We start from the raw sequence: 10,642 nt of genomic DNA, 5'->3' as shown, positions 1-10,642 counted from the left end.
TTAAACATCTGCGGAAACGCGTTTCAATCACCTTGCTCCTTCGTTGTCAAAGCAGAAACTTTCGTACATAGTTACCTTGATGTCAGTCTCACATCACCTGCTTGGCAACAACATTTTTCAAAGCATAGGGTCTGAAAGCTATTAAAAGCAAATGTAAACCTTGTCTATCTGTTACAAGTTTACAATGAGTAATGACAGGCCTAATTTGTGGTGCAGTCCCCTCCCCCCCGCCCCTTTGACTCCTACGCCTACTCTCCTCAACAAGCTTTATTTTTCCTAAGGTACTGAACTACCAAGACAGATTTTATCCGAGCATTATTCCTATGGTAAAAGCCTTGCATAAATAGACTCAGGATACCGGACACCTCTAGACAACGGACACCTCCTTAAAATTTACATCTACATACTAAGAATATTATGAAGAATGAAGTTCCCAAAACAGAATCAGTGTAAAAATAATAATGATAATAATAATAGTAATAATAGTAGATGTTAACAGATCCACAGAACATAGCTATTCTTTGTTGAATAATAAATAAGATATGGTCTTAAATTTAAGAAATGTTGTCCTGAATACATTCATGTTAAAAATGTTAAATAAAAGTGCTTATAAAACATTAAAAAACTCTTAGACTAATTCAATACATTATACCTTATTAAAAGCCCCTTTTCTTTTTTTTATTAAAAAATGTTGCAATTTTATTCTTTAATAAAAAAACGAGAACGATAATAATAATTATAATAATGTGTGAATTTTTAATGATTGACAGGAGTCTGGGTGAATGACAGCTCATTTCCAGACCCCTATAAGTACAACGCGTACCCAGCATGACAGAAGGCATAGGTTGAAAATGATAACAAACTGGATATGGCTACGAATGCTGGCGAAAAATATATCTTACAGCGAATTATAGTCAATTGGATAAAAGTAATTGCAATAATTCTGGGATCTGCTGTGGCAGTAAATTCAAATGGAAGATGTGGCTGCGCACAGAATCGCCCTATCGGCAACGGTAATTAAAGTTTCATTTATCCATGTGGGCCTAACAGATCTGTACAACTCGGCTTAGGAAGGGGTCAGAACCGCGTGGGTGTTGGTTAGTTGTGCACACCCTAGACTGTCACCGGCTTTCAGGACTCCCATTGGTGCCAAGAATAATAAATAAGTTGTCTGTTGAGTAGAGTTAACTATGCATTCATGTTAAAGGAATGATAAATTTTTTGCCAAATGTTCGACTCTGTTGCTAGCACGACCGGCAGTGTGTACGCCTGTGTCTCAATTTATTCGTCCTTACTTCGCGCTTGTTTTCTTTCTTATTCAACATCAACAGTATGCCATAAGTTGCACGCAGTTAATTTTATTCATTTCAGACGTATATTGATTTCACAATATTTTGGATCCGCCATCAGATAACCGTACCATATATGCGAAGGAAGAGCGTCTATTATCATATCAGACCTGTCTCATCAGCTGCCAAAACTTCCTTCTTTATTAAGTTATTAAGTATCTTCAGTATTTTCTTATTATTAATTTTATCAGAAACATTTTGCTTTTTTATCTAGGATTCTACACTCCAGAACTAAGTGCAGTAAGGGGAGACCCATACAAGGTTTGTGTTTATTATAATTTTTGTAAACAACACTGCGACTTTACCAGGGTTTTCTAACCTCTCTACCTCGGAGTCAATTTACAACTTTTTTAACGTCGTCTAGATCAAAGGAACTTCAAAACAACAACGAACGATTTTAAAAGCAATTTCTTCGGACTTCTTCTAACAAGGTTTCTTTAGGGGCGAACCACTCCAAGAATTTACCCGTGTTGCCATGGTTTATAAAATTTCTAAAAAGCGGTAGGAAGTAGAAGGGTGGCGTGAAATAGATCTTATAGGAGAATTGTCGTAAGTATATTATTATCTACTCAAATTAGTATGTATTGCAGTTTATTTATAAAGATGTTGTTGAAACTTGAAAGGCATTACTAAGTTTAATTGAATTTTTCAAAAACATTCCCCCATAAGCGATGCGGTTCGAAACCCAAGATTGACAAAATAATGAAAATTTCATTTTTTTAAAACAATTTATCAAACAAAGGTTCCTATGTTGCTCGAAAGCCAGGATTATCAAAACAAAGATGATCTCAATCGGTTAAGCGAATTTGTTGTTTGCACAACCTAATTGTGAATAAAAGAAGATAATTGGAAGCGAAATTCATTTCATGTGTATACATGCCTTGCATCAGTTCATGCATGTGTGTTTGTTTACATAGTTTCTCTAGTTAGTTACAATCTCTAGACAAGGATCTTGTTAAGAAAAACATTTCAAAGCTCTTGCTTTTCAACTTTTAGACTTGTTGCATGATTTTTATAAGCTGAGCTATAATTTCCTGGTTTTCTTGTTCTAACTAAATCATTTATACTACTTATTAAATTTGTGGCCGATACCAAAATTTTTACATTTTCATAAATCACAACAACATGGTGAAAATGACTGTTGTAAGTTTGCATCAAATGCTGGTTTGCATTTGGATAAATATATGATGAATAATATTTAGGAACAAAGCAACACGACAATGAGAACCCAATGTAGTCAAATAGAATTTGGAAATAAATTAAATTTTATAAATGCTAGTAAATGCTTAACATACAGTGCTTCATCAGAGTTAATTAATGTATAATGGTTGGTAAATTCTTTAATACCTTAGAAGGAGCAAGAATTAGATCAAAATAATACTGAACTCTTTGAAATCTATGAGAAACTTCACTAGCACACACTGGTAATCCTTGCCGCTACCCTGAGGATTAGTGAATGGAACATACTTAGGATAAAAGGTCAAAAGTAAGAAATATGGTAAAAATTTTGAATTTACTTGATTCATTATAAAGAATGAATAACAACAAAAAGGTAACATAACATTTTCCCTTGCAAATGGACCCCTAGATATTGATATCGGGGATGATTTGCATTCTCCAGCCATTATTAAGTATTTTTAAATGGGTAATATTATTCATCAATGAGGGTATAAAAATGACAGGACAATCATTTAAAAAGGAAAAGTTTTTTTTTTCCTGATTGATCCATGTCTTTAAAATGTGAGTGTTTGCTCTACAACAACAAATCATAGTAAAATAATAAAATTGTACTGCAGTCAAAGTATAATTACTGTTAAATTCTGAATTTATTCCCCCCTCCAAATATGTAGCCCAAAAATATATGCCCTACTTTCTTGGGATGTAAACTTGCTTCCAAATATAAGTCCTCTTTGATATTAGCTCCCGGCTTATATTTGGAGTTAAACATTAAGGTATTATTTTCTCCCTTCAATAGAAATACACACCATTAGTGATACAATGGACACCAACAAATGTGTCTCAGATTCATGATTGATCTTTTCATTTAGGCTTGAAAAAATTGATTTTGCATAACTTTCTGACATTAACTGAATTCCAATCTAGTCTGCCCAAATAAAGTCCCCCCAAATATAAACCCCCTAAAAGCTCCATTTGAACCTTTATGAACCCTGGGCTTTGTTTGGAATTTTATGATATGATAAAGCTAAGAAAAACACTGTTTAGGGTTATAAACATAACAAAGCCACAAATAACATATATGTATAACACAGCATAACATTACAAACATAACATAACTTAACATAACTTAACATAACTTAACATAACCTAACACTAGCTTTTATTTGTTGAATTTAGAGGGTCCTCAAAGTAAGTGTAGCATGACAAATTAGTAAAACTGATCGATAGCAAGTAAGGGACCTCCTTTGTTACAAAATGAAATCTAACTAAAGTAGAAATTTTATTTATTGTTTCAGCAAACAAATGAATGGCATGACACACTGCCTTTAAGTGAAATCATTTAGGCCAAAATTTAGACCTAGTTGCCAAAAATCTCTATTTTGTCAATAGAGATCGCAAAATTATTCTTTATTTTGTTAACTGACACATCTTGGATTCATGTCTCTTCTGCAGTTTTGTTGTATGGTATAAACAACTAATGTAATATATCTTGCCTTGTTGTTATCTATTCAAATTTCATTTTTGTGCATGTGTAGTTTTTCTTTTTTGACAGTTTACAATGTTGGTTTCTAAACTTTTTTAGGGAAATAGTTTTCAAGCAATTGAAAGGAACCCTTTGCAATTTTCTTACTTCAATAAAAATGTTGTCATTATCTCGAACTTTTTATTTTAACATGTTTTAACAAGGCTGTCTGCTTGTTTGATAATGTCTCTATTTTATTCATATTCATGTAAAATTTTGCAAAAAGATGAATTGTAAACTTTGTTGGTTGTCTTCTGGTAAAGGAATCTTTATTTGTAGTTTGAAAGTAGATTAATTGTTTTGAACATGTAATAGGGCTGTTGTGATTGGAGACAACAATACCCTAATATTTTGTTTTCAAAATGTGCCTCACATCTTTATTGAATTCTGTCACTTTTAGGCCATGAGTGATGGTTTACGACATATACAAAACAGGTAAGTCGCTCAACTTTATTTTGATACTTCCACCAGGTTTTTGCTACTCATTGTTGCCATTTTTCATCAATACTCATCAGTGATCATCATCATACTCAGTAACATGAGCATAAGAATCACAAATCATTTGCAAAATTACATAGAATCAACATTAATCATCAGGATTATAATCTTCATCACCAATCACTGATTATCAATCATTGATCACTGTCATCATAAATGTCTTCAACAGCATCATAATCAATCAATCATCATCATAATTATTGTTATTATAATGTGAATCCTGGTCAAAAGATTGCCCTGTTTGTCAAAAAAATTGAAAAAATTATGAAATCATATGCCAGCGATTTTGGTTTTTGGTACGTTTTGTTTGAACTATGGCAAATGGCAATTACAGAGCGACAATTCACTCTGTAAACTGTGAATTAGATTTCCAAGAAAACAAAAGGATTTCCGTATATTTTCAGATAAAAGAATTGGATTTCCACCAAAAGGTTTTTGAAGTGAATCGCCCATCAGCCATAACAGCTGCCAATACTACGGTCCTAAGCGGGCTTCCCTCCAATAATTACGAAAAACCTTTTTTTCAATGAAGAATACGTTTTTTCGTTTTCAATTCAAACAATAGTGCCCTTCCAATAATTCTATCCTACCTAAAATACATGAAATTGTGTTTTGATAATGTATCGAGGAGCTGGGATTTTATGCTTAGGTGCTGGAAGGCTAGTGAGTAGCGTTTGATTAATCCAAAGGGTGACGAGTTAATGTCAATGCTTCAAATTTGCCCACAGAATGACATATCCAATTAGTTCTCTCCGCAAATGCTGCTCTTTGCATTAAATATTCATGGGTCCATAACATGCTTCTGAATATTTTCATGAATAATGCATGAATAATTTAAAACGGAACTTGTGAGTTTTCTTTACTTGAATCGGGTCCTTGATCTTACCATGAATCGATATTGCCAATTGTTAGCAAATGTTAAGACTGATAAGCGAGGATTTCTATCAATGCCCCTATTATGATAAACATGGTGTATTGCGACCTGCTATCTGCTTAATTCTTTGCCCTGTGTCAGCTGGGGATGTCTGTAACAATACAGGTCATTGCAGTTTCCTAAATCCTTTTAGTTTTTCTGTTTTGAAAGGACTAAATATATCTTAAGCTGACTAGGCTTCTGCCCGTTGTCCCGGACTCGAGTGTACCTGACGTAAACGCCAGCCTCGCGTTAGGCGCTAAGGGGCTGTGTAAGATTGCACACTGCTTACTAGAATCGTATTCAGAAGATACCGAAGAAATGATACGTAAACAAGGTTTAGCCCCCGACTTTTTACTAAAACAATCCGTTTTCTTTTATTGCCCCTAAATAGAATAAACTATCGAACAATGCATAGAAATATCTGGTTTGTTTATTTCTTGACCTTAGAAGATGGCTTTTGTTATAGTCCAAGATTGTGGTTGAAGTACAGGTTAGAGGGCCGGCCTAGATTTCCTATTTTTGAGAAGTGTCCGATTCTCGAGAACTGTTACATATTTGCCAACACCATAGATAGCAATTTTGCTCATGGGGGGTACGAAGGCCATCCTTTATTTGATGGCAAATCTGAAAATTTGTCGACGAAGCAACCCTACATGGCAGAAAACTCATCGTTTTTGCAACACAATTTTTTCCACCCCCACCCCTAGCGTAACAACATCCCTGATATTTGTGCGTGTACCACTTTGACATGCAGGGTACCCCTAACTCTACCCTTGAAAAAGTCACTTTGTTAATTCAGCATTTGAATGTAATTAATCGTACTGTTGTAGGTCTATGATTACGCTAATCGATCGATTCATCTTATTTCGCAGTGATTCGCGAGGGCAGCGGTTGCCAAGCTACAAAGTATTACAGTTCCAGCCAACATATCTGGATTTTCGTCACCAGTGAGAGAACAATTCTTTATTATTTATCGCAATTTTAAGCTTACTCTGTGTTGCTAAACGGAATTTATTAATCTTCAGGCAGATGTCGTCTTTTCAAATTTTCTCAAGAAAATGTACTCGAGTTTTGAATTTTCTACTGTTTAATTAACTCCACGATTAACATCTTCGATCAGTTGTTTAATGTATAAAGCTGCCATAACCACCATTTCAAAACCTTTTCTTCTTCTCGAATCTAACTCTCACTGCAGCTAGGTTTTTCGAGATAAGAACAGTCACAAAGATTGTTATGATTATCAAATCTTTTGTCTCATTTTTACTTCTTGCCTAGCACCTTTCAAATCACTGTTTATCGCTGTCTTGCATGGCTCAACGTTCTCGAGTTAGCAAGCAGTCTAGCCAAACACCGTATGCTCTAAGTCGCTAAAACTAAGACATTGTCACAGAATCTCGAATAGATAATGTATACATCTCATTTTTTGTGAAGGGTTTGATGAATAGGAAATTGATGCTCAAGCTTTAGTTATAAGCAGTTTTCTGTTATGAGCAACTTTCTAAGTATGCCGTGTGATGGAATTATATTAAATCGTTTGATACAATACAAGTTGGTACATCACCGATGTCGTTTTGTATCACCAGTAACTTTCTTTTTTAGGTACGTTGGGATGCCTGTAATGCAAATTGTTACAATTTTAAATCCAAGCAATAAAAATCAGTTAAGAATTATGTCGATTAGGACGGGTTCACCGCATTTCCATGCATCGCTGGTCAAGTCTAGCGTAAGTAGCCTCTGAGGAGGCGCATTTATATTCATTTGCTATTTCTGTAAGGGGTTTTCGTATATGGATTCTCTCCAGTTCAATGTACTAAGAACTTCCAGGTGTTTGACGTCAAGAAATAGGGTAAATCCGCTATTTAACGCATTGGGCGCTAAAAGAGATGTTTTTCTAAAAAATAAGGGCCTTAACAAGCTGGGGCGTAAAAAGAGGCAGCGTCAATTTCATTTAGCTGAGGTTAAAGGAATGTGCGCAAGAGATTGCGTGAAAATACCTGGGGCATTAAAATTCGAGAGGCATTAGAAAGAGCTTTAACCGTACTATTTAGAATCTTATCCAGGTTAATATGCTGACGACAGGGCACGATAGAGATGTCATTGAGGTCGTATTGAAGATATGGAATATCGTGAATGCGTAGATAAATAGGCGTATTCGACGTAGGACCAAAAATGCTGATTTTTGAACCTATCACAGGAAATTCGAATTGAGACACCACTGGTAGATATCTTTGTCTAAGATTTAGCAGAGAGACCAATTAAGAATTAATTTCATTTGAATATGTCTATGTCTACAAACTTCCTCCAAATATTTATTTTATATATATTATCAGTTTTATAAAATTCGCTTGAATTTCCACAGATCACAGTGTTACTTCGTCAATTCTAGCCTCGACTAAAAATTTTTCGTTTAAAAGTTCTTTTTTCCTTTCTTCTAGACTGTAGAGCCATTGGCGAATACAACCTTTGAATTAGTTTTTCTTCCGCGGTTAGCTGGCAATGTTGAAAATACCGTTTTTATTCGTACAAATAAGGGTGAATTTACATATCAAGTAAGTTGAGAAATTGTTTGCCTTTTTCTTTGTAAGTCAAATAAGGGATTATCCAGTTTTTAGAGTCATTGGCAAGTCGTTGGTTGCTGTTTAGGGTCAGTTATATTCCTAAATACTCAATGGATTGAAATTAAAGACTTGACAGGAAATCTTTGCTACATTTTGAAGCGTGTTTCATTTTGTTCCACGACAATCTAGTGACGTAAAAATTAGACAAAATGCGACAGTCGGAAAGTCGTCTGGAATTAGTCACATGACAAGAATTTTTTATCTGCGACGGAATGAAAAGTCTTCTTATGTCTGGAATCGAATAGCAAATCTCTGAATAATAGATTTTTTACGTCAAAGGCCAAAGTTTATGTTATGGTTTAAATGAATGATACGATTGATGTAGCTGATCAAAGGGAACAGAGCAAATTCGATAACGGAGTGGGTTTTCGGGTTTACGTAGCGACATGACATGTGAATTTTTAAGGAAAACCATTGTTTCTGAGCTGTGCGTCGCTTTATCTTTCGTCTTCTAATGAATTTCGTATCTCCTCCACCTACAGCCCCTGAGCGCCACCAGTGGTTTCGAGATTTTGTTTCGAAAAAAGTCATGTCATGGAAAGAGCTGTGTAATTTTTGTTGAAAATTGCGTAGAATGGCAAGCACTTTAAAGGTTCTGTTCCCCGTCAAGAAGTTGCCCGTTCTAGCTTTTTACAACGTCTAGGAAGCTTATTTTCTCCTTGGTTCCAATGTTTGTCACTGACAGTCCCCGTCCGTTTTGCCCTGTAAATGGGTATTGAATTAAGAAAATGTAGCATCCCTTTTTACGAAGTTTTGTTTTATGAATAGTATTAAAATCACTAAAATGGGGACGCCGAGAAGTGAAAGCTGTAAAAAACATGAATTTCGATACTCAGAATCTTCACTTATATTATCAACTCGAATCAGTGGTAATATTTCTCAACGAAAGATTATGCTTGGTCGCGTTGTTATGAAATTCAAACCAGGATATTCATCTGATTAGGTCTTACTTTAATGGTTTTGTGGTTTCTATATTCGTTTGATATCTTTGCAAGTTTTTTAATCATCATGATCCTCTTTTAATCATCCTCAATTTGTCTAAGCTGTTTTAAATGCAAAACTGAGAGGATAGGACGGCTTTATCAAATTGACTCTATTTTGAGATCTAAATTTCTTTCGAAAGGGAAAGCTGCCTTGAATTTCGCTTCAGTTCAACGTTATAAAAGTTACATGTATGTTAGATGTACAAAACTTTCTGCTTTTTGCTGCTCCGCATTTTCTTTCTACTTCCCGTCAAACTTTCTATATAGAGTGCCAGATTGATGACGTCTTCAAAATCTATTTCAGGAATTTTTACTTTTTGACCACATAACCTTAAAAAACATCATTAAGAACCGGCGAATGTGGAAAATCAACCAAAAATTTCTCTGATTTCCTGAAATATTACGTATAAATGATTTGAAGTTTCTACCGAATTACTGTTTTCTCAAGTTTTAGAACCATTGGTTTGATGGGAAAGAAGCCCTGTACTCATGGGGCCATATCTCAGACAATTTATATCCGATTTAAATGATTTTGGGCTTTTTGTTCACAATCTAAAAATTCAAAAAAAAAAGTTAATTGTCATGTTCCTCTAGTGTAAAGGGTTGATCAAGAATCTTTTATTGCTAAAGACTCGAAAATTTTCTGTGTTACCAGCAAAAATTTCTTCAAAGTATTTGCTACTCCTTGTTTCTTTTAAGCGCCCTAAAACTAAGCATTTTCAGAGCTGAATCCATAATTCCTTGGATGCTTTTCCCAAGCTCTCCTCAATTTAGCATTAAAATATTTCCTTGGTGTATCATCTCATTACATTTTCTTGACCCAACCAATGTAAAAGCTTTATTTCTACTGCGAAATCACCAAAGCGTAAATTAGCGTTGGGGAAGGGGGTCGCGACTTTGCATGCTCGTAGTATTTAACGCGGTTCCCCCCTTGCATTGTTTGATTCCCCCCTTGGTAACGTATCACATCGTATTAAAGTGGCTTTTATCTCAATTTCAGGTATTTGGTGTTGGTCTGCCAAATGTTTACAGACTTAGAGCATTTATTGGTGCAAAAATCCCAGTAGATGGATCGTTTTCACCTTATATCAATATGTACAATCCGTACAGTGAGTCAATACAGGTATGGCCTACGTATTACTTCGTATTACTGTATTACTTCGGAGGTGGGTTTGTGATAGATGTGATGGGTGAAGATGTTTTAAAAAACCCTTGTGTTCTTTGCTATAGTCAATATGCCATGATAGTAAAATCTAGTGGCTTTATAACGGTACAATAACGGTGACCGCTAAGTGATGGTTAATGTGTTAAGAATGACGTGTTAAGAACTCCCTGCAGTTTATCTCTGAACAATCAACGAAACAAAACAAGCAGTATTTCCACGAGAAACTTTTTTGACTTCTAAGACTTATTTGCAAGCAGTTACAAGTTTTAATGAGTTTTCATTGATTGTATATGCTTAATTTTTAGGTGACAGAAATGTACTCAAGTGGAGGTGATCTGCATCTTGATTTACCAACTGGTAGCAACGATGCATCACAAAAAATATGGGTTTGTTAACTCAGCATCTTCTTTCT

General features: G+C 34.9%; 1 protein-coding gene across 1 annotated transcript in view; it reads left to right on the top strand.

The window, feature by feature from the left end:
- Positions 1–817: 817 nt before the first annotated feature.
- The window catches only part of LOC135686397 (transmembrane protein 131), a 30,866-nt gene continuing 21,041 nt past the window's right edge, over positions 818–10,642 (top strand). The window contains exons 1-8 of the mRNA XM_065202621.2: positions 818–1,013; positions 1,564–1,610; positions 4,451–4,485; positions 6,337–6,411; positions 7,064–7,187; positions 7,900–8,013; positions 10,066–10,188; positions 10,536–10,616. Coding sequence (XP_065058693.2) covers positions 869–1,013; positions 1,564–1,610; positions 4,451–4,485; positions 6,337–6,411; positions 7,064–7,187; positions 7,900–8,013; positions 10,066–10,188; positions 10,536–10,616 — 744 coding nt within the window. The 5' untranslated portion in view covers positions 818–868. The remainder of the gene's footprint in view (positions 1,014–1,563; positions 1,611–4,450; positions 4,486–6,336; positions 6,412–7,063; positions 7,188–7,899; positions 8,014–10,065; positions 10,189–10,535; positions 10,617–10,642) is intronic.

This window comes from Rhopilema esculentum, chromosome 6 (assembly GCF_057945365.1).
Source record: "Rhopilema esculentum isolate cy_ngs chromosome 6, ASM5794536v1, whole genome shotgun sequence".
NCBI lineage: Eukaryota > Metazoa > Cnidaria > Scyphozoa > Rhizostomeae > Rhizostomatidae > Rhopilema > Rhopilema esculentum.
The sequence above is the reverse complement of the archived record's forward strand: the minus strand, read 5'-3'. Positions and strand labels throughout refer to the sequence as shown.